Source organism: Lissotriton helveticus, chromosome 4_1, assembly GCF_964261635.1.
Source record: "Lissotriton helveticus chromosome 4_1, aLisHel1.1, whole genome shotgun sequence".
NCBI classification, from domain to species: Eukaryota; Metazoa; Chordata; class Amphibia; order Caudata; family Salamandridae; genus Lissotriton; species Lissotriton helveticus.
The window spans coordinates 1254817948-1254843558 of NC_136063.1; the positions used below are offsets into that span (position 1 = coordinate 1254817948).

General features: G+C 44.8%; 1 protein-coding gene across 10 annotated transcripts in view; it reads left to right on the forward strand.

Moving 5' to 3' along the window:
- C4_1H18orf63 (chromosome 4_1 C18orf63 homolog) overlaps window positions 1-25611 on the forward strand; it is a 1754940-nt gene that overhangs the window by 1514762 nt on the left and 214567 nt on the right. For all 10 annotated transcript variants that reach the window (XM_078687809.1, XM_078687806.1, XM_078687816.1 and 7 more), the window contains one exon: window positions 2697-2786. In XM_078687809.1, the coding sequence (XP_078543935.1) occupies window positions 2697-2786 (90 nt within the window). The remainder of the gene's footprint in view (window positions 1-2696; window positions 2787-25611) is intronic.

Below are 25611 nucleotides of genomic sequence, written 5' to 3' on the forward strand. Positions count from 1 at the left end.
CCCGCCGCAAGAACTACAGGTGGTAAAGGAAAGCCCTGTGGTCAATCTATCCAGCCACATCCTGACAGACAGTGAAGCGAAGGTGCTCAGTAGAGGTCTATCCTATGTCCCGACGGCTATACCTAATGCATTCAACATCAAGACTGAACTATACAAATTCTTTCGTAAAGTGAGACTAAGGTACCATTAAAGGAACTCACCATCAACAAGTATAAAATCACACACTGGATTGGATATAAAACTTGCCTCATTAATGTGTATTGCTCTACCTCATTATCATGCTGGGACAATGTTTTGAGTTTATTACCACAGCTTCTTTTATGAAACAGAAATGTTTTTGGGGAGGGGATTTTAACTGATTACTGGATGTTAAAGACAGAACACATTGTTCTTTAGTGTACCTTGACAATAGCTCCAAATCATTTCTCAATATCATTGCCGACTTTCCTAATTATCCAGGATATATTTGGATTCCGTCAAATTGTTCCACAAAGTCCCTCATTGATTTTATCTTTGCAAGTCCATCTGAAAAGATAGTTTCAGCAACTCTCATTCCAGTTTTCCATTCAGCCCATAACCTCATTAAAGTTGGCGTATCCATTGCTAAGATACCTCTTAGAGGGGAAGGACTGTGGAACCTAAATAATAATTTATTCAAAGACAAGGCTACCTGTGAATCGTATAGGTATCATTATCAGAATGAGCAATCCCTAAAAAGGATTTTCCCCTCAATAAGTACGCGGTGGGAGGACATTAAGATCCATATATGGTCCTTCTTTATTCAAGACGGAACTAGGGTTGCTAGAGAAAGAAAAATAGAATCAACCATTTACCAATCCAGGTCCAGAATTTGTCCTAGCTATTAGAGTACAGTTTTGATGTATCTGCCAACATTATGTTGTGCAAGCAGAAAATATCCTCACTATACACTGATTTTACTAAAGTTTTGATTCTCTGCAGTAGAGCTCAATTCTTGGATGATATAGAGACTTGCTCTAGACTCTTCTTTCTGGAAGATAAAGCTGGTGGAAGAATTGTAGAAACCATTTAAGATTCATGGGGTAACAAGCATAGTACAACCGAAGGTATCAAAGAATGTGTGCATAGTTTTCATAAAGAACTTTATGGCCCTATAGTGTCAGACAAAGCAACTGCAAACTTTTTCTTACAGCTTTTGCAGTTGCTTTTGTCTATAAAGGACAGAGAAGAACTAGAAAGGGATTTTTTAATTGATGATATACAAGGAGCTATGCAAACCTTTCCCAAGGGGAGAACACCTGGGTCAGACGGTTTCCCTGTAGAGTTCTATGCTTCCTTTTGTGATGCAGTTTGCTCCGGTTGATTTGAGGTATTTGAGACTCAATGATGGAAGACTGCTTCCAAATTTCTTGAGAGGGGAATCAATAAAGCTTATCAATGAAAAAAGGTGACAGAAAAACTGGCATCCAATTAGTATATTTAATGCAAACTTTAAAATGTTGTCTAAAAATGTCTTCCTTCAATTGAGGCCTGTAGTTTCCAGAGTCCTTGATTTGAACATGTGGTGTACGAGGGTGCATAATTTCTGACCGTGTTTAGTTGGAGATGTGCTATCATATATAAAAAACCGTGGTTTAATCCTGTGTTTACTCAACATAGACAGAAAAAGCCTTTGATAAATTGAACCACTCTTTCATGTGTAAGGTGTTTACATGAATTTTGGCCCAAAATGAAGGTCATGGATTACTCTATTGTACTCAAATTTTTACAGCAAGGTCCTGATCAATATTATTGACTCTTCTCTCGTTTAGTCAGGAGTACGGCATGGATGGCCTTTGTCCCTGCTCTTGTTCATTATGGTAATGTAATTCTTTATTGCAACTCTGAGAGCTGATAATCTGAGCTGCCGACTTTGGAACTGGTGGGAACCAGGTTCGAGTCTCGGTGTCGGCGTCAACATCCCTGTGATTCTGGGCATATCACGTAAGGCCACATGTATCAACATTTGGAGTAGTGATTAGCTAATTGCAATTTTCAGCGAATCTCAATTAGGTAATCGCTATTCTAAATGTATGAAACTCCATGAGTTTCATTTAGCGATTCGTAGGGGTTTGCAAATCGAAGTACCTCATTAATATTAATGAGGTAGGTCGCAATATGCGACCCCGTAAGAATCGCTAAGATCACAGGGATGGTGGCCTGCTGTGGTCAGCAGACCACCATGTCCGTGATTGTTTTTCAATAAAGCAATCATTTTTTTTAAAATGCAGCCTGATTTCCTTAAAGGAAAACCGGTTGAGTTTAAAAAAAAATGTTTCATTTTCTATTAATTTTTTAAGAGCAGACAGTGGGCCATTGAACCACTGCCAGCTCTTAAAAAATGTTTTTGCCGCCATTCCCAAAGGTTTGCGAATGGGTTACCACCAGCTTGAAGTTGGTGGTAAATTGCAACTGTTTTGCGACTGCATATACGGCCACAAAACTTCAAACATACTGCTGGGATTCGCTATTTGGAAGGGACGCCCTAAACATGCCCCTTACAAATAGCGAACAGCTAACCCAAATTCCCTAAGAGAAAAATATGGTTATTTGGACTTTCTTTTGTCAAAAATACGTGTATAGAGTGACATAATGTTTTTTGTAGCAATCGTTTTCTATGTCTTGATATTCAAATATATTGACATTCAGCACTAATATATTATTTAATCTTTTGACAGGAAGAAATGTTTAAAGTTAAACATAAAAAATCCAAAATCTGCCTATCTATTCAAGATGTTGATGTGGAGCAGCATGCTAAGAATAACCAGGTGTGTGTAATGTCATATTTAAATTTCCAGCCTCACATACTAAACAAATTCAAAATAAAACAAGTATAGCTCCAGAGGTGCTTTGGGTCAATCCCCTTGATCCACTGGTCTGTTCAGCTCTCAATTACATTTTGCTGCTACCCACCACAGCGTACAATGGGGCAATGGGTCAGCCAACTTCTACATTTGGCTCTCTTGCACTTTGAGTGACAACATTGTTTCTGATCACATTTGCACATCCACATAAGGCTTTTATTATGAGTGGCCCATACATTCTGATGGACCTGGTAACCAGAGTGCAGGGACCATCAGAATGTGTTCAGATTTTTTACACAAAGGTTTCAGCGGCTAAAAGTAACTGAAATATTTTTGTGAAACTCAACGGTAATAAGCATGGTATCACTGATTCCTACATGTTATTCCCCAAAACATGTAATCCCTCTCATTTTCAAGCCCCTTGAATTACAGCAATTGCAGGGTTGGTAAATAACGATAATTTTAATTGGTCAATCATAATGAGAGGCCTAAAAGAAGTAATCTTCAGTACCAGAACTGGTGTCTAAATAAATTACTTTTACAATACTTTTTTAGTTGCATTCTTTATCCTTTTTTCAAAAACGAACTTAATCATCCTTGTCTATTTACGCTAGGTCTTAAGGCTGCCTTATTTCAAAACTAATATTATCTTTTCTCTTTGTAATAAAAAACATATATTTATGTGATGTGTATTTACACTAAAAAGTCTTCCTGTACCTGTTCCAAGTACACCTGCTTGCAAGGAAGCACGCATACCGATCTATTACAATTCTATCTAACAAGGTGAAGGTAGTGACCCAGAAAAGTCACACAGGTTACTGAAAACCACCTGCTATGCCTTCCCAAGTAATGAAGAGTCGGTCAGACTGTAGAGAATACAAACAAGCATTTATTAGTAATCTGACCTGCATCCTAAGATGTCTGCTGAGGGACTGGTCCCCTACAGTCTGCAACGCATAATCATTCCTCCAAGACCCCCCAACCACTCCCACAGGGGAAAGTTACTGGCTCAGGTCGAACATGAACAATGCAGGCACAGGAGGATGGGCTACCACCTGAATCATTGCATTTATAGCAAAAACATTGTTAATATTAAAAAATTCCTTCATCTATCAGCATCATATCCTTTACTTCTTGCATCATAATGGTAGAGACTTTGCTATTGTGTCCTGGCAGTTTAGGGTTAGGGGTGAGCTTACCTATGCAATAGGTGCAACACGCTGGAAGGCAATTAACACATTGACAGCAAATGAAGACAACACTTGCAATGTCCACTAAGAAATTAAGTATCTTCCATCCCCAGGATGATATCAGACCCCAGAACCACCCTGTCAAGGACCAAGAACCATTGTCTTGATGAATATCAGATGCTATTCTATGTAACTTCTGGATAGCGGAGTACACAGTAGGTGCATGATCTGGAATGTACACGCATCAGCTACTGCCTATGACGCGACAATCTCCTCCCCTATCTGCAAGAATGACATCTAACACCATCCGATTTTGAAGAGCAACGAGCCTGGTAGCCTGGAGCTCAGCTGTAATGTTAGTGAGTAAACCTGCTGTAGTGTTGATAACCCCTTCTACAACCCTGGTGAGGCGACGGATACTAAGACTGTTATGCATTGGTCCACAGAAAGACAGAATATCCTTTGTGGCATCCGTGAATTGCTGTAAAGTAGTATCAGTCTGAACATTGTCTGCTGTATTAATAACTCCTTACTGGGGGCAAGTGAGTACACCTTCGCTGCAGTCTATGGTCTCTGTGATAGTTAGATGGTGTAATGTAAACAGGAGGTAAAATGAAAAGAGAGATAACACTGGCCAGACCATCCTCTAGGAAGCCTGGTATAAGTATGTGCTCCACAAACAAAGTGTACATTAGGGGGTGTGAGCAAAGGTGGGCTACTAGTGGTGTTCACAATTTATATGTGTAATTACAGTTGCTTAGTCCCACTGGAATTTTCCAAGAACCTTCAACACAGAAACTATCTGCGGTATGGATAAGAGGTACGGGCATAATTTCATTTTCAGTGATATTTCGTGCATGGAAACATATAAAGTATTCAGTGACATTGAATCCCCGTAAATCCATAATTTCATCTTGCAACCATGTGACATTCCTGTTATTCTCAAAAATATTCATGCAAGCATCTGGACATACAGTACCCTCCTTTCCTCCTATCCCAGAAGTATAACCCTGGTGGACCACTACATACTCTAATGTCGCATGATAATCAGACTCCGTCATATCCATAGCGTTAGCATGATAATGAATATACACCATAGAAAGTAACTGGAACCACGCCTCACAGCTACCTAGGTACAACAAGGATAAAGACACCAGTAAATCATTCTTGTGTACGACAGAGGGGAGTAACCCACACACCCAGCAAATTGTGGCATTGGTTGTGTGGTGCACCTGGTGAAGCATTTGCACAAAAGCATTTTCGATGTATGGCTGTCTGTGTCTCTCCTTGTGCGGGGCCAATGTACCAAACAGGTGCTCAGGTGGAACCGGGGTAGTCCCTATCAGAGTGTGTGCTTGATGGTTTTCTTCTTAATACCATAATACCCCAAACATTGTGATCAATAGTATGACAAACTACTACTATCTTACTCTTAGTAGACCAGCTAAACCAACCAGGACTACTCTGCCCTAGTGGTGGACCGCTAGGGGCTGTTCTTCTTCCTTAACAGCACAACCAAATGGATACATTCAGAGAATCTTGTGCGCAACTTATATTTATCAGGGGACAATCACAAACTGGAGCCACTACAACAGAACCAGAGGGGCGTAAGTTACCCAGTGTCTGTCAGAACCTCACTGGTACACTCCTATTGTTCATCAATGTCGGTGCTATGAAGCACTCCCTCAGTGGAGCTGCGTGATCGCAGCCCTTACTGAAAGCAAATTCTTCTTCTTCAGTATAGGGTATTGTTACATCCTGCTTTTCTTTCTTCTCTGTCCTTCTTTAGTGTTTGTTATAACTTGCTCAGCATACATCTATGATGTCACATAGAATACTGGTTGTGTATGCTTGAGAGGAGAGTCAGTTACATCTGAGGCTGAGCAGCAGTCCAACTGCTCCTGGTGGGATTATAATTGAATTTACTTAATACTTTATTATCATCTTGATCTAATACAAATCTTCAATAAATCAGATCTATTTCTATCAACTGGATTCAAGGTACATCATTTAAATGTTACAGGTATCCTCTCTCCTGGGCAAATACCCTCAGCAATCCTGTCCAGTGTCTAGGGCAGTACACCAGTACAGCTCAACCTATTATTCGCAGGCACCATGAGCTTAGTACCTACACCCTAGTCTCAAGACCTTCCCTACCTCCTCAACTCTCTCTCTCTCTCTCTGGCACACTGTCCTTCCGCCAGAAGCGTAAGTTATACCTGGTGACTCCAGGCACTGTTTTGTTAGCAAAAAGGGTTGAAATTCAGGGACAGCAGGGGACTGGTGTTCAACTGCCACCCAAGGGGATGGGGCAGAATCTGGGGCAGCTCTGCTCTCAGGAGGTATCGTTTCCTGCAATACGTTATCACTCTCCTCCTCTGTCTGCGCACATGTCAGCCGGGCGTCAGAAAAGGGAACAAAATAAGGCACCTTCTCTCCTTCCTGGTCCCCAATGCCGTCGAGGAACCACTTGTCATACGGAAGTGGGAGAGGAATCATCTTGACGTGGGTGGCGTGCACCCAGTTATTCCAACCCTCGAGCTTCACTGTGGTGCAAGTGGCAAGGAGGACAAGGAGTGGGCCTTTCCAACGAGGCTGCAGGCAGCTCTTCCGTTGGAAGTTCTTTGCGCGCACGTAGTTCCCGGGCTGTAGATGATGTCCGGGCCCCTCTGGTACTGGTCGCAGTGGCTCCCGGATCTGTTGATGAATTGAATAGGGATCTTTAGTTAGCTCATACAGATAGTCAACAAGTAAAGGGTACTCTATCTCGGAAAAGCGATTGGGTCTTGGGACGCCCCAGATATTGACAGGGTGGCAAAAGACCACCTCGTACGGGGACAACCCTGTTCTAGAATGTGCTGTGGCCCTGGTGGATAACATAGCTAAGGGTAGTGCATCTGGCCATTGCAAACTTGTACTTTCTTGTATCTTGGCTAAGTTCAGTTTGAGGGTCCTGTTGTATTTCCCCACAAGACCAGTTGACTGGGTGTGGTTGGCTGCATGGAACTTCTGCCTAATGTGCAGATCTTCACAGACCAATTTGATGACCTTTGAATTGAAGTGACTTCCGTTGTCACTCCAGATCAAACGCGGCAATCTGAATTACAGGAAGAACTATTTTACAAGTACCTTCGCCGTTGCCATAGCTGTATTCTTTTTGGTGGGGTAAGCTTCAATCAATTGACTGAAGCACAAATCACTACCAGTACATACTTTAAATAGTTTACTCGTTCCATTTTAATGAAGTCCATCTGGAGAACCTCGAAAGGGAAGGAAGGCGTTGCAGTTACCTGGGGGTGTAGGGGTGCCGTTCCCAGGATTGTGTGTAAGACAGACAATGCAATGTTTGACTAAGTGAGTGGCTACTCTACAGATATTGTCATTGTGCCAATCTGGTTCCAACACCTTACATATTCCTTTGGAACTTATGTGGGCTTGGCCGTGCACCATTTTGACTACATGGAGCACGTATGCGTTGGGCAACATCCATCTCTGTTTCTTGGACAAGTCCTTCCAACACCCTTCCTCATCCAGGTGCCCTTTACTCTCTTTCCATATTTCTAGTTCATCTAGAGTCGCCTCCCTCAGTATCTCTCACACATTTTTAAATGTGTCCTCGAACATTCCATTGTCTGGGACCCACCTAGCGGGAACTGCCACAAACACCTTTTTCATCTTTGATTTAGCTGTCTCCTTAGTTGTTTGGTCTGCAAATGCATTTCCCCTCCCAACATCGCCTGTTATTGCTTTTTTGGGCACTACATTTATTATTGCCATCTTATCGGGAAGTGTTAATGCTGACAACAGTCTATGTATCAATGGGCCATTCTGTATTCGCAATCCATGGTAAGTCAAGAACCCTCTCTCCGCCCAGAGGCGCCTGAAATTATGGGCCACCCCAGAGGCATACTGACTGTCGATGTAGATATTGACAGTCAGTCCCTCACTCAACTCACAAGCCTGAATGAAGCCTACCAACTCTGCAGCTTGGGCCAATTGGTATGGGATACGGGATGTCTCAACTACAGTGTGTAACGTTGTTATTGCATACGCTGCAGTGGTAGTGCTATCTGGTAGTTTGAAACAAGAGCCATCGACATATAGTTCCGCCTTGGGGGTCAGATAAGGGAACATCAGTCAGGTCTACCCGTCCCTTCGTTTCCTCTTCAGTCCAAAATAAACAATCATGGACATCATCGTCTTTTTCTTCCGAAGGGAGGGGTGGTAACGTGGCTGGGTTCAGAGTAGCACATCGTTTGATGGTAATGTGCGTAGCAAACAAGGTCAGTTCATATCCAGTCAGACGTGCGCTAGGAAGGTGCTGTGTCTTTGTCTTAATCAAAAGCGTATCCACAGAATGAGGTACCATTACTGTGAGATCAGTATCCAGAACGAACCCTGCTGATTGTTTGATAGAAACTGCCACCGCCGTGGCAGCTCTCAGTCAGCTCGGGAGAGCTCTGGCAACGCTATCAAGAATAGCAGAGAAGTAAGCGCAGGGTCTCTGCTTACACCCAAAACCCTGTGTTAAAACAGAGAGCGCGCAACCATCGGTCCTGTGTACCTAAAGCACGAAAAGCTTCTGGTAACCAGGAGTACCAAGCACAGGAGTAAAGCAAAGCACAATTTTTAATTGCTCAAAAGCTTGCTGACATGCAGATGTCCAAGGCAGGGGTTTATGCACTTCTTTAGTGGTCAGATGAAGGAGGGGTTTTGTTAGTAAGGAATAATTGGTGATCCAGTGGCGACAATACGAGTTAATACCAATGAAGGTGCGTACTTCATTCTGGATTTTAGGAACACGCATATTAGTGATAGCAGCTATGCATTCAGGTGTTAGTCTGCGACTCTCCTTCGACAGTAGGTGACCTAATTAGGTGACCTCCTGTTGACAATATTGAAATTTAGAAAGGGACACCTTATGTCCATGAAATGCTAAATGCAACAGCAATTTTACTGTGGCATCTTTACAACCATCCTCGGTATCATAAGCCACAAGGAGGTCGTCGACATACTGCAATAGCACATTACCAGGGGGAAGTAGCAAAGAATCCATTTGTGTTTTTTTTTTTAAACTCTTTTTATTTAACATTTGCATCATTATGCTCAATACATGACAGCGTATATATTTGTTCCTTATGTTCCATAACAAATAGAGCTTTAAAAGAATAGCATATTAGGAACTAAATGGTAGTTTACATTTGAATGTCTGAGTTACAAATTCTAGTACAGCCTTGCCCTGGCCAACATACATGTTTGCATTTCGCACTGAGATCTTAAGGTCCCCTGTAGGATTTCCACAGTCCCCACACTTTTTCCCCACTTCTGCGGGCATCCTCTCTCTTTGTAAATTACTTGTTCACCAGTCTAGGTTAATCTTCCACTGTTGTATCGTTGGTGGGTCTGATTTACCCCATGACTTGGCTACATTTCTTTTAGCTACCCACAGAGCTAGAGCAACCCACATTTGAAGATGCCTTGAGCAAGGGTCTTCTGAGATATTTAAAAGTATTTCTCTTGGGTTCACTCGAACTGTCTGAGATTTGACTTGGGTCATTATAGTTGTGATTTGGTGCTAGAAGGTCTGGATGATCGGGCAGTCCCATAATATATGGTAGAAAGTGGCTTCCAGACCACATTTTCATAAGCAGAGTAGAGTGGATGCTATCCCTGTTCTGAAGAGAAGCGTCCTGGTGTAATAGGAGTGAGGCAGGATCCTTAATCAGCCTAAACCGGGTCCTAATTGCTATTTTTCTTGGGGCTTGTATTGCTTCGGTCCAATCTTTAAAAAAAAAAATGTAATTGTTATTATTTTTTTAATCTTAGGTGGCACAGTCATAACATCTGTTTACATATCATACAGTATAAATAAATTTCATACAGCATGCACTGCTTGTCTTTTATTTTACAGTACAGTATTGCTTGTACTCCGCTGCATGCGTTTATATCGTTACATACATTAGTATCTACAACATTAATTTATTTCCATTTCTCGGGTCACTGTTGGTAGTTCACATATACCCCCTATGTAGGTGTTCCAGCCTCCCCATAATCTCATCCACTTTTTAGGACAACCCTTGCGCACATATACAGTCTTTTCCACCACCATGGCTGTGTCCATCTCTTTGCACCACTCCGTGACTGTGGGGGCGATGGCTACACCCCAATGTTTAGCAATGGTTCTTTTGGCCAACATCATTCCCAGTGTCACCCAGGTTTGTGTTGTGGAGTTGAGGTCCGTCGCTTCCCAAACATTTAGCAGGCAACGTTTGGGCTCTGGAGGGACCGGGTTCCCACTCACCCTTGTGATGATGGTCATGAATGATTTCCAATATGACATTATTACATTGCAGGCCCATAGTGTATGGAAGAATGTACAGACCGCCCCACATTGTCTCACACAGAGCTGGGTGTCAGCTTTCCCTATCTTATAAAGAGTAGTTCTGGTATAGTAAATTCTATGAAGGATCTTGAGCTGCATGAGGCGTAGTTTGGATGCAATCGCTACTTCTCTGGGTGATGCTAAAGCCTTCTGCCAATCGGTGTCATCTAGCTCTCCTAAGTCCTCTAGCCACTTTTATCTGAGCATTTGCAAGGGGTCGGGCATGTTATTAATAATCTTCCGATATGTCATGGAGATTGCTCTCGTATCCATATGATCCGTCAATAATCTATCCTCTAATGGTGAGGACTTGGGTGGAGTGATGTCAGGAGGAATTGCCTCTTTCAGGGCGTGTTTGATCTGGTGGTATCGGAATTGCTCCGTCTGTGCCATCTCATACTGGTCCTGGAGCTGTGTAAAAAGGATCATCTTTCCCCGCACATAAAGTTCCCCCACCCTGGATATCCCTATATTGTCCCAATGCTTGAAGCCTTTACTCTTACCTAACCTTCCCAGCTTAACCGTGACCCAGAGGGGCGTTGCTTGTGTGCTCTTATTGTGCCACCCTAACTTTTTGCGCACAATATTCCATACCTGGAGTGTGTGGTTTGGAGGGCCTATGAGGGCCGGGGTCTTGTTACAGAGTGCTCAATATAGTCCCTCCTCTCCCAACTCTAATCTATCAAGGCTGTAGGCCGGGTCCGTGTGAGGGACATGTAGCCAATGGTTCGGTACAGTTTCGTCATAGGTATACGAGCTGGTTTATTATTCCAGAGGAGTTTAGTGACTACTGCCTCTAAGGCTCGGAAATAGGACTGGGGGACCAAGAAAGGCGTATTTTGAAGGGTTTGGAGGAACCTCGGGAGATACATCATTTTAAAATGTGCTGCCTTCCCCAGGAGCGTTAGTGGCAATGATTGCCAGTGTTTAGTGTCTCTTTGCAGTCGTTTCAGGGGAGCTTGGAGATTCATAGTCATGAAGACCTCTGCGTCATGGGTGATGTGAATTCCTAATAACTTGAAAGTATCCTCAGTAATTGCCACGTCCCAGCCAACTGGTATTGCTGGTGGAGGCCCTTTCAAGACATATAGCACTGATTTTGTCCAATTGATTATGTATCCTGAGTATTGTCCGTATGAGCCACATATGTCTAATATGCAAGACAGGGAATGTCTGGGAGAGGCCGTTTAGAGGAGGACATCATCTGCATATAAAGATATTCGATCCTTGCATCCCTCAGCCCTGCGGAGCCTGCGGATGACAGGGTCTTGTTGCACCCAAGCCGCCAGAGGCTCTAGTACAAGAGCGAAAAGAAGCGGTGACAGTGGGCAGCCCTTTCTCGTGGGGGCACTCTTCCCATCTGAAGGATGAGGTCTCGATCTCAAAAGTTAAAAATGAGTGCCAGTATGGGCTGAGGGGGCACTCCCGGCCTGGGTCTCCCCCTGGGGACACAGTGGGCCCGTTCATCCGAGAAATAGTTGTTGAGTCCTCTGGGTTGCAGGTGATTCTTGACCAGGTCCTCTACAAAAAGGTCTACTACGGGCCCCCTTTTCCCTCTGGTACTCCCACAATACGAACGTTATTGCGGCGGAGTGACCTTCATAATCATCCAACTTTGCCGACATGGTTCTATTCTCCATTTCTAGCTGTTTCATTTGTTTCTTTAGGGCGGCTGTGTCTTTACTTAAAGCAGTTGTTGTTATTTCTACCTCCGTCACGCGGAACTGAGGTTTCTGAAGTCTGCGCCGATGAGTGAGAGTTCAGTGGTAACTGTGTCTATGCGGGACTCCAGAGAGGTATGCACGTTGTTGAGCGTAGTCATGATGTCTTGTAGTGTGATCTCTTTTCCTGTTGCGGGCCCCTTGGTTGCTGCTGCGTCGGCAGTGGCGCGATTGTGCGGATCTTCTTCCGATTTGGAGTAAGCATACTTCTTGAGTTTGTTCTGGTGGATCACACGTTGGCCACGGCCCCCTATTGTGTCCTGTCCTGTAGCGAAGACCAGTGGCCGCCAGTGGCTGGTTGGTAGTACTCACCGCCGCTTGCCTGTGTTACCCCTACCCCTAGGTTTCCTACCAACCGGCTGCTGCTGCGGTGTCCTCGTTATGAAGGTGATAAGATGTGCCGTTTAGAAGCCTTGTTGTTTTGTTTTGTAAAACTGTACCTCCCTGGGCGACTTGTAGCATTTGTCCACAGGAGCCCCCAAGGCAGGCAGGTCCGTGGGCCCCAGGAGGAAAGGATGGAGCTCCTGTGCCTCCGCAGGGAGCGGTTGTATGGCGCACCTCCGGACGTGTTTCCTCTTATTAGGCAGATAGGGATCGTGGGGATCCCACTATAGCGTGCAGCAATATGGGTCACTGTTGGTTCCTGGCACTGTGGCGGTCGATCTCGTGCGCAGTGGCTATTCGCGCCACCGGCCCCCACTGTTCATTATGCATCGCCTGGTGGGTCACAGCATTTCAGGGCGCACTCCTGCCAAGGCGCTCTCTGTCCCCAAGTTGTAGTCGGGAACCGCCAAGTTTCTGCGCCTCTTTCCCCATGCGTGCACTTACCCCAGTGTGGGCTCTATCTCTGGTGTATTGTCCTGGCCTTCGGTGGATGCGGCCGGCGGGCCTCCCGCACTCCACTCTCCGCGAGTCCCACCACAGGGCCGGAGAAGAGATCAGGTTCCTCAGAGCAGGATCCCTCACAGAACGGCTTTCGAGCCAAACACAGCACCGAAACCGCCCTCATTGCTGAGACCGACGACATCCGTGCACTCCTGGACAACGGTGAAACAGTGGCCCTCATTCTACTCGACCTCTCCGCCGCCTTCGGCACTGTCTGTCACAACACCCTCATACAACGCCTCAACAACATCGGCATACAAGGAAAAGCCTTGGACTGGATCATCTCGTTCCTAGCCGGGAGAACCCAGAGAGTCCGACTCCCCCCTTTCTACTCAGAGCCCACCGAAGTCATCTGCGGCGTACCTCAAGGCTCCTCACTCAGTCCCACCCTCTTCAACGTCTACATGAGTCCCCTCGCCTCCATCGCACGTCAACACAACCTCAACATCATCTCCTACGCCGACGACACCCAGCTAATCCTTTCCCTCACCAAAGACCCCAACACCGCCAAAAACAACCTTCACGAAGGTATGAAAGAAGTAGCCGAATGGATGAAACAGAGCCGCTTAAAACTCAACTCAGACAAAACGGAGGTGCTCATCCTAGGATCCTCCCCCTCAGCTTGGGACGACTCCTGGTGGCCTTCCGCTTTGGGATCAGCGCCCACACCCACAGACCATGCACGTAACCTTGGCTTCATTCTAGACTCCTCTCTCTCAATGTCCAGACAAGTCAACGCCGTATCGTCCTCCTGCTTCAACGTCCTTCGCATTCTCAAAAAGATCTTCCGCTGGATCCCCCTCGAAACAAGAAAGACTGTCACCCATGCACTGGTCACGAGTCGACTGGACTATGGCAACACACTCTACGCCGGAATTACAACAAAATTGCAGAAAAAGCTCCAGCGCATCCAAAACGCATCAGCGAGACTCATATTAGACATCCCGCACCAAGAGCACATCACCGGTCACTTAAAAAACCTCCACTGGCTTCCCGTCAACAAAAGAATTACTTTCCGCCTTCTTACCCACGCACACAGGCCCTTTATAATCTAGGACCCGAATGCCTCAACACCCGACTGTCCTTCTACTATCCCACCCGCCAACTAAGATCATCCAATCAAGCCCTCGCCGCAGTCCCGCGCATCCGAAAAACCACCATGGGTGGCAGATCCTTCTCCTTCCTGGCTGCCAAGACCTGGAACTCACTCCCCACCCACCTCCGCCTCACTCAGAATCACATCTCCTTCAGAAAAGAACTGAAAACATGGCTATTCGATAAACAGTGAACCCCTCCCCCTAGCGCCTTGAGACCCTCTGGGTGAGTAGTGCGCTTTATAAATGCCCGAACTTGAACTAGAGCCCTAGGAGGTGGTCCCTGAATCAGGGGTTGGTCCGCAGCGCGCTTTGCCCTTCGGCGCTGCAGATCACTGGATGCTGGGAGTGCCCGCCGGGTGCCGCTTGCACTCTAGGCCCCTGTCGCAGTGCAGCTCCAGGCCGCGTCTCAAGCCAACGGCAGAGTCTTGTCGGGCCGATGAATTTCAGCGTTGCAATCGGGCCGTCAGGTTCAGTAGGGGTTCCGACGCTTCAGCTGGTAGTTTGTTCTGAATTGAGGTGCGGATAAGTGATTGGATATTGGTTACAGCCTCCGGAGGTCTGGAGCTCTCCTAGGCAGCGGGAATCTTCGTCGGCAGCTGGCCACGGCCTCTAATCCATTTGTGTTTTTAAAGCTTGATTATAGATATTAGGGCTTTCTGTATAGCCTTGTGGAGCATCACAGGATCTAAAGCTCCAGCCAGCAATGGCAAATCTAAACAGATATCTGCTATCTCTATGGATCGGAATGCTAAAGAAACCATTCTTTAAGTTGATCACAGAAAATCATTTTGCTGATGGGGGAATCAGTGTCAGGATCGTGGTAATGTCTGGAACTACAGGATACTGGGGAACTACTATTTTGTTAACCTCTCTAAGGTCAGTTATGAAACGGTAGACATCAGGATGAGCACCAGAAGAATCCAAGGGTGCCTTCTTAAGAATATGAAGAATAGGGATATTAAACACATTTGCTGCTGTCTCCTCAACCACACCAGACTTAATCAAATCCTGTATTATTTGCAATAAGGCCTTTTCTCCTGCCTGTGATATCTTGTACTGGAAAATACGGAGCAATACAGCATTGTTTTTGATCTGAATAGCGACCAGTGGGATCTGGAGTAACCCCACATCCGTGTCTCCTGTAGCACACAGGCCTTCCTCGGGGGTTGTCTAAATAATTCCCACTCTGCCGAGTATGCGATGTATTCTCTGACTGCATCTCCCCTTGGCCTCCTCCTCCTCTTCCACATCCTCTGAAACCCTAACCTCTCTGGGCCTCACCTTTCTGCAATAACTCCGAACCCTCATTCCGCCATGTCCCTCCTGTTTACAATCCGCACATTGGTTGAGCCCAACAGACGCACTCGAAACACCACCCCGTTGGACCAGGGTAACCGCTGGGCCAGACCTGAACCTCTGCCTCTTCAACTTCCCCTCGCTACTTGTTGTATCAACACTCTCGTCTTCAACTCCTTTGACTTTTTCTCCACCTTCTCTTTCTCCTCATTCTCCATATGCTCATAGGACTGTGCCATACTCAATATTACTGACGGTGAGGAGGTGCTCCAAGTACTTTCCGAAGCCTGCAACCTAGTCGCAATCTCGGGAAGCAGGTTATTAACAAACCTTTTGATAAACAAACGGACACCACCTTCCAATGACAGATCCTGGCCACTAAAGTCTAGAAACACCCCTTCAAACCTAGTAAAGAAATCAGACACACTCTCGCCCTTCTTCTGACGACATGCAGTCAACTTGTTCCAATCCACTCATTTCGACCGGATAAGGGAATGCATATAAGTGATAATGCGACCCGGCAAGGCTAATAACTCCGCCTTCAGCTTCTCGCCGGGCTTGCGTTCCTTATCCCACGCCCTGATGTGATCCCATTTTCCGCCCAATTCCACTACATGATCCTCTGTATGCACCTGTCTCCATATGTTTTCTGGTACCAACAAGCCAAAAAACAACTCACTATCAGCTAACTTCATCACCGTTGAGGAGGCCGCCTCTGTCAACTCTTTGTAGTACACAGTTGGATTTTTCCGAGGGCCCGACAACTGAGCTTCAAAGGAGTATAGATCCACTGTTCCTGAAACCGGGCATTGACTCATGGCCTAATTACAGTATTTGTTGTATTGCGCACTTCTGGTATTTCAGGATGGTAAATGGGATGGACCTCCCTCAAGGGGAACTGTGTCACTATCGTCAGAACCTTTTGGACTAATCTGCCCTGATAACCCGCCAATGTCGTTACACTACTGAAAACCTCAATGGGGGCCATACCCGTAGCAAATACCCTGTCCTGTGTTTCATAAATGATCTGCGGTGCAAATGCCTGGAAGCACTGCTCCCACAGTCCTATCAGCGTAGCCGACATATGCTTAAGAGCATGCTGCTGTATGAATGACTTAATATTTCATCACACTCCACACTTCTTCCACAATATAGATCGGGTTCCGAGCCCACTGAGCCACCTGATTCACCACAATTTGCTTTTCCTCATCACCCACAGCAGAGCGCACCAACACTCTCTCCTGTGGTCTCGTGCTGCTGCCCAATTCGCTTCATGCACCCCACGCACAGGCTTCTCACCATTTTGCAGTGTTTGAGGTATCACACTTAAGGGGGAAAGAGCAGATGAAGAGACAGGTACCATCGCAAACAGAGACTGTGTTGTAGGATCAAAAGGGGGCGTAGCAGCAGATATGGAGCCAGTAGACAGAGTAGGAGAGCTAATTGCACCCGCCCCTGCAACTTGCGAAGATGGGGAAGAGACAAGCGGGGCTGGGGCAGAGGCAGCAGATATAGAGACAGAGAGGCTAGGAATAGCAGACCCAGAGGTCGAAGACAGAAACGTTGGGATCATGGGGTATATCCGTTCAGGGGCATAAGGAGGTAGGGGTCGAGAATCTAGTAACTCCTCAACTAAATCATCACCTTCCTCTCTAGCAACGTAACATTTATCAGTTTGTAATCAAAACTTCCTATCTGCACACTCTATGCCTTTCTCTATCTTTACTCTATCATAGGCCACTGCTTTCTGCATTATTGTTTGTGTCTGTCTCTTTCTGACCTCCTTCTCTGCTCTCATACGCCGTTGCTTTGCTTCCTTCTGCCATACCCTTAAAGAATAAAACATCGACTGCCTGCTCTTTTTGGCGAACATTTTGTCCTGCAAGAAATTCAATTTTTGTTCATCAAATGTGGCAGTGAGCGGCCACTGTAAATCAACATTGTCACTCGTTTATTTATTCTACAACGTGCTAAACATATTAGGGCCAATGCCGTGCTTGACGTATACATCAAAATTTGGGGTACCCTCCGGAGGCGCAGACTGGCTTTCTTCCAATGGAGCCTCAGTAGAACAACATTGACATACAAAACACCCCAATTTACTTAGACAAGGCATCTTAACGTAAGACACATGCACTGTCCCCAACGGACAAATATAACGCCAACCAACAAAATGGTCTGAGAACCAAACTAAAACGGTCAGAAGACCGCTCCCTAGAGTCCAGAGACTGCACTAAGTTCAAGAAGACAGGCTTCAGTCCAAGACCTTTTTCAAGAGTAAGCCAAATTTCCAGTTGGCCTGGCAGATTGTTCGCAAACAATCTGTGTCTTTTAAGGGTCCGCAACCCACCAAGTTCAAACCAAGACAGTCCGGAGACTTTACCAGGACACAACCTGTAGGCTCATGCCGTTCAAGAATGGCACCATTTTTCCAAGAATCAAATCACTAACCTGGTGCACTCAGCTTAAGCAAGGCTATTCTCCACTGCCGACTCTCCGGACAAACGGTCAAATCCAAGGTTTCGCCTTCTCAGGACCCCAGACAGTGACCACTAGACGAGGAGCCGTCATATCAGATGGGCAGGGCAACCAAGAGAATCGGCTCTTATCGTGTGGGGATCCCTGATCCGCCCGACCGACTAGACGCAACCTTGACCCTACAACCCGATTACGGGTAAGTCGGGTCACCGTGCGGGGTCCCTGTTCGGACGCAAACTGAAGGAAGTGACCCGGAAAAGTCACCCGGGTTACTGAAAATCACCTGCTATGCCTTCCCAAGTAATCAGGAGTCAGTCAGACAGCAGAGAATCTAAACAAGCATTTATTAGTAATACTCTGCAGAGGAGTCAAATGTCACCTGCAACCTAAGATGTCTGCCGAGGGACTGGCCCCCCACAGTCTGCAACGCATAACCATTCCTCCAAGAACCCCCTAACCATGCCCACAGTGGAAAGTTACCAGCTCAGGCCGAACAGGAACAATGCAGGCACAAGAGAATGGGCTACCACCTGCCAGATGGGTACATACTATCAGTGTCTCGAGGTTGCCGTACTGAGGCTCGGTGTCTCCTAACATGGGAGCAAAGTCACACACAAGGATAGGAATGCAAGGGCAGAATGGCCCATTCATTAAGTAAGTAAGTAAATCTTTATTCGGTTTTCAAAGTACATAAAAAAAAAAAAGAGTTTCAACAATACATATATTATCATATACAACTACCAGTTATTACTTTTACAATATATAAAAAGGATAATTTTCCCCTCGTTAAAAATTTATGGTACATAAAAGCTTTGAAAAAGTTTAACCATATCAAGCATTTTAGATTTATCACAGTTTTCCTTGAATGAACGATGAGGCTTTATCAAAGATTTGCTCTATGTTTAAAAATACATTTTAAAAACGTAGCAATACAATTACAAGCCATTTCTGATTCTAAAAATTGCAAGCGCAACATAGCGGGTCGACATCTTCTGAAACCCATTCTTCTTAACAGTGGAATCAACCAAAGTTTACGGTGTACAGAATAAAAATTACAGAACAAGATGGTATGCATGGTGGTTTGTTCTGATATTTCATCACATGGGCACACTGTTAAACAATCTTCCCAGCTATTTTTCGTCGGGAAGGCCACCAATCTATGGAAAATGTTCAGTCTAAATCTTGTCAATAGGTGGCGCTCGAATTGTGACTGGACATGTGTCAAATACGGCTCTATCTCTAAAGTGGTCATGACCGCCATGGAATATTGGACCGAGGGTTTCCTTGCCTCAGTACAAATACGTAGCTCTTCTACATGGCTCAGTGCCCTTGTTTTTAGATCTTTTTCTGGATATTTCACCAATTAATTCCGGAGCACAGTAATATTTGCCAAACCCTAGATCAGTGAGAAAATTTTTCACGTACAAGAACCAATCAATTTTCCCAGCATAATCCAATGACATACAGTCTGCCACTATATGTTTGGTAAAATAATTTTTTGTCGTGGTCCAGATGCGTCGCCAGAGCAGGAGCGGTTCTATTTTTGCCAAGTCCTCTATGTGCGAAATTCCTAGCTCCGCATGACAAGCAAAAGTCGATACACGTTTGGGCCCATTCATTAGTAAGTCAGAATCCAACCTTGAACAGCGAAGGAAATAATAGCTGAATTCAGTGTTCTGCTGAGGCAAGCAATACGAATAATGAGGCCTAGTTCAGGCACAGCCGAAGGCGGATTACAAAATACAAAATGGAGTCACACGTGCTGACTGAAGCTTACACATTGCAGGGATAACTCAATGGATTGCGTACTATGAATTGAATGATACCTACTTTAGCCGCACCCTGCTAGCCTAACATAGCATAGAACAGGTGTATAATGAGGACAAGATGATTCAAACCTAACAGAGGGATTTATTTTTCAACTTAACATTTTTATTGCAAGCCGATTTCTAAGTGAGAGGATTTATCTGACAATTCAAGGGTGTGAAAGGGAAGGCTTTTTTCTAGCACACAACAAAATTTAAATGTCTGTAGATGAACTGTGCAAATATTTCATAAAATATCAGAACTAGAAAAGCACAAATGAAGCAAATATTTCAGTAATTCTGAAGTGTGCTGAAAACAAATAATTGAATACCATCAAAACAAATAAATACACTAGGTGTTGCCAACGATCAAAACAAATAAATACAGTAGGTGTTGCCAATTCCACACATTATCTTTTTTGCGCTGTATAGTTTCATCAGTAAAACTGTATGTCTGTGCAAATGTAGTGGTAATTTTCAATTGACAATGTGTTGTCTGTAATGGCAGTGCACTACCTCGCCATGCATACTCCACTCTGTGCCACTCCACTCTACGACACTCTATGCCACCATACGCTCCTCTACTCTGTACCACTGCACAGCACTCTTCTCCTCTTCGAGCTCTTCTTCTATGCCACTCCATGTCACTTCAGTCCATTCTACTCCAATCCACTCTACTCTATGACACACTACTCCACTCTGCTCCACCACTCCACTATCTGCCTCTCAACTCTTTGCCACTCTATGCTACCCCACTGCTCTACACTCTCCGCCCCTCCAAAGCCCCTCCACTCTATTCCCCTCCACTCTATGCCCCCTCACTCTACACTCCTCCATTCGACGCCACTCTATTCCATTGTTCTCTACACTGTTATATTCCATGTAGGTACCCTATATAGGCGCAGGTAACATTGCAACCTTTCTCCTATATTCTTCCCTACATTACATACATAACAGTTCTTAGGGACTGACCTTTTACCTAGATATGACACTGCATTCAGAACGCGGGTTTTTCCCTAGTTTGAATCTCATACATTATGCATGAGGCTTTTTGGAAGCACAGCAGGACTAACAGCCGGACTAACATCTCCTGTATATTACCTCTGTATAAAGTTCAGGCCCGACGTCATCCTTTAGGCTGACACAGTAACACAGCAAGGTTTGACCCCTGGGGAGACCTATGGGTATATATACATCACATCTTGCTTAGAAGGACCGAGGAGAACGAGACTGCCCAGCTGACAAACTGACCAGAGACTCTGAGGTTCCTGCATGCAGAAGCTCCTCTCGCAGTGGTCTAACATCCCTCACGGGGTGTCCAACTCGAGACCAGGACGGGGTCCCATATTCTCTCATTCTTGGGTAATGGGGTTCCTAGAGGGATTCTTGGCATAACACCTACACAGATGCTAGGTACAGTTAGATACATCTAATTAGGGAAGCATCGTAGGAGTACGCACCTTTTATCATGTATTTTATGTACATGTATATATTCATGATTACTGCAAGATGGCACTTTACCATCCCTTTACTTTCATAGTACTTCTAATCATATACCCCTGCTACTGTTTAATGGTTGTTGCAGCTCATCTATTCACCACTAAAATAACAACTGTTCAATAAATTCTTACTGAAAACGCCCAACCTATTTATTCTGTGTATCTTTCTGAGACAAACTAAGTGTGCATGAGTGACTGAGCGAAAGGTAGTATATTGTTTCTACAATTCTGAGGGATCAGGGTTGTCATGTTCTGAGGTTGCCAGAATATATTCTCTCCTTGGTAAGAGGAGATAATAGTGGCACTGTGAGCTAGCTGATACAGACAGGCTAACATACCCGGTGGGGATGCACAGAATCAGTCTGCCGCCAATCCCACAGTTTATGTTATCCAAACGTGCAGATCCTGTATAGGTTGTATAGAAACTACACGAAATGGCGCTGCCAACGTTGGTTGGGTACTTATTTAACAGTAGAATCTGAGTAGTTCAGTCCTGCTATTCTCAGAGACCCCTACTGACAAAACCAGAGACATCTGGAGTGGGTGGGCACAAACTCCGCCACAGCTGAGTAGGTGAACAAATCATATTTATTGGCTGTTGGATTAATAAACCGTGAAGGACACATTGTTCCTAAATTGTGCATAACACCTTATCTTAGTTCCCTTGGAAAGCTCTTCTTTACTAAAAAAATGACTGAGGAAAGAGATAACGTAGTACAAGAGCTACACCTCTCAGTCGGAGAAAAAGATGCAGATGCAATACACATTGCTGAAAATTTTAGAAATACAGTCACCCTGAAACTGCTAGAGCATGGTTTAACACCTAGGGGTGGTATAGTAGTATTTGTGATTGAGGCCCACAAATCATACAGAACAGAGGTCTTTGTGGGTTACATTCCAAGCAGCAAATGCAAGAACAAAAACATTTCACTCCTACACAGAAGGAGATGCATCAGCAGAATATTGTCCATTTGAGGACATTGAGGTTCCGCTCACGTACCAGGAACACTTATACTGGTTTAAAGGTGCCCTACCACACATAAGAAAAAGAGTGAGACTCGGCCTGCTCGGAAGAGAAGGGGCAACATGGCTGATATTAGCGACCTACACACCACATCCTGACATTGAAATAATGCCACCAGGAGACTTACTAACAAAACACGAAGAATTGATAAAAATCTACAGAAACTTGACTCAATTTGTCATGAGGACATTTACAGTCCAACCAGAAATAGTTGCAATAAATGGAACTCAAACTCAGAGTACAACAACTAAAATCACACCACAAATATCACACGCGGTGATGGGTAAAATGCCCACAAAACGAGAACAAATGCCATTCTGGGTAGCTCAGAAAATAACGCAGCTAGAGGCAGTATTCCCGAATACTACCCGTATAAAAAACACAGAATGCTAACAATCTGCTTGCCCCTGGTGATAACACCACAAATAGAGGGTTGTACGACGTGGGGTACAGTCTTTAATGCCATTTATACCAGTACTCATGGTATCCCGTCATTAGCAGTAATATCGGACGTATTGAGACAAATACAAAATGAGTATGGAGCAGAGCCTGCTCTGAACTTAGGGATGGAGTTACTAGATAACTATGCCCAGGTATCCGCAATAATATTGGTTAATATTAAAGGGGAAGCAGCTTCAGTGGCTATCCGCCACTGCCTAGTTCAGTCATTTAGAACAGGAACACAAACTACCAAATATAATTGAAACTGGATGTCAGAATTAGCCAGAGACAGTTTGGGTGGGAAAGTTTTAAAACCACAACGGATGGGCAGTCCTGAAAAGGATACTCCCGAGCAGATACCTGCTTCAACTAAGAAGAAGTGGGACAATAACAAACAACAAAACTTTAAAGGAAACAGAGCTCAATCCAGAGGTAGATCTCCACAGGAGCCCTCGGAAAAGAGGTATAACCATAGGAATAGGGCTAATATTAGGAAACCTGACAGGTATCAGGATACTGATACATGTTCCTCTCGTTCCTTTCAGGGTTCATCGAAAAACTCAGAGAGGGAAGGAGTGTCAGACAGACAAGAAGAACGTACAAATTCCAGAGACAAGAAGCACGCTCAAGATTACACTTCTAAAAAAAGAAAAGAAACCAAAGTAAAAGCCACAGTTCAAAAACAAGAAAGTTGCAGGTCTAAAGATCAGACATGCCCAGAATTCTGAGGACTCGTCTACTGAATGGGGAATGGGCTCTGACGATGCTAGACAGTGCAGCAGAAGTAACAATAGCTCACCAGAACCTGATGGAATTCCTGGTGACAGTGGACTTGAATGATTACATCACGGTGGAAACACCTGATACTAGCGTAAGTGTCCCGCATAAGATATATGAAATAACACTCCTAATGGATAGGGACAAATGTAGGACAGTTAGAGGTCTCTTTTGGGAGAACCTGTTGTTTGGCTATGACATTTTGTTAGGTGAACAAGATTGGCCACCAGCATTCGTCATGGATTTCCCAAAAGGGGAAACTGTAATGTATCTGGCATTTTCAGACCATATTCCCAGGCACCTGAAACACACATATGCGCCAGAGTGGGCAGTAGCCCAAGCCTCTGCATTATACAAAAACCATGCTGGATGGGATGAGGATTCAACCCACCACATAATTCCTTTAAAAAAACACTCCAACTGCAAAAAGGCAGTATCCAATAAAGCAAGAAGCAAAAAACAGGTCAGGGAGATCTTAGATCAACTTGAATACCAAAGGGTGATTGAGAATTGCACCTCGTTGATGAATATTCCTTTGTTTCCGGTCATGAAAACTGACAATTCATATCGTTTAGTTTTAGATTACAGACATTTAAACACTTACACTAAGTAATTTGCTGCCCAAAATGCACACAGGGGCACATTAATTAATAATATTGTACGAAAATATATAAAACAACACTTGTCATCTCAAATGGATTTTTCTGCCATAATATAGCGCCTGAACGCAGGTTCTTAACTGCATTCTCAGAGCTGGGGTCCCATCGTCAATTTTGAAGACTTCCCCCAAGGGTATGAGTACAGCCTGGGGTTATTTTCGGCCAGAGTAACTGAGTTACTTCAAAATTTGAATGAAGAGGCATTGTCCTATGTGGATTATATTTATCTACTGGACGATGACCTAGAGGAGCACTTGAACAGAGTGAATACCATAATTTTGGGGTTTGCATCTGAGGGCTACAAATTCAACTTTAAAAATAAAAAAAAATTGCCCACCTCAGTGTCTTGTTTCTAGGATATGAGCTTTCAAGTGAAGTGAAAAGCCTGGCAACCAATTTTTAAGAAAAATGTGCGCTGCTTCAACCTCCAAAATCATTAAAAAACTTACAATCAATAGATCACATACTGGCACCGGCATTACACATTTACTGAGAGGAATCTATGATCACTCCCGGGTCAGCACTTTATACACGTGGCACGCCACAGCGCAGCGTCGCATATTCCCTATATACCTGATATACCACAAGGCTCCTAAGATCTGGAAAGGACTGACCGACACCACCAAACACTACTTTAGTGAGAATGCCCCCTCAGTCTCCTCCCTACTTCTCCTGTGGGAGGCATACAAAACAGTGCTCTGTGGATAGGCGATCTCACTCATAACACACCACAAAAGAGAAAAGGCTCAGACAGTGGTGACACTCGAACTAGAGGTAGGCAACCAGGAGAGGGCCCAGGGACAGGACCCCTCCGATGTAAACACCCATCTACTACTCCTGAAAAACCAGGAGTATAAAGGCTACCTATAGGAGGAAGCGAAGACCCGACTCTCAGCTACTCAATACACTATATATGAAGTTGTGAAAAGGCCGGAAAGCTTTTGGCCTGGCATGACAAGCGAGAAAAGGCGGATAGGTGGATCGCAGAACTTCAGCTCCCCTTGGGAGAAACTACACAGAACCCCCAAGACATAGTAGACCTCCTAGCACATCACTACAAACAGGTTTACACTTCAGCGCTTAAAATAACACAAGGGGATGCGGAGGAGTTCCTCCGTGATATCAAACTTCTGAAGCTTATGGAGAAGGAGTTTATACTATTGGCGGCAGAGCTCTCCACGGAAAAAATAGCGATAGCAATCGGTAAACTCCAGTCAGGAAAGGCCCTGGGCCCAAACGGTTTTCCCTATGTATGAGGCCAGTTTGGATAGGGAGGAACTTCCGCGAGACCAAAGAGCGGCAACAATAGTGGCCATGCACAAACCCGGCAAGCCCGCTAAGGAGTGTGCCTCCTACGGGCCCATATCTCTGATTAACGCTGAGGCTAAGATATTGGACAAGACCCCGGCCAATAGACTCACGCCGCACCTAGCTACGTTAATACATCTAGATCCATCAGGGTTCATGCCTTTGAGAATTACGGCCCTAAATTTGAGACGTCTCCATAACGTGTTGGGCCGAAAGCATACCATACA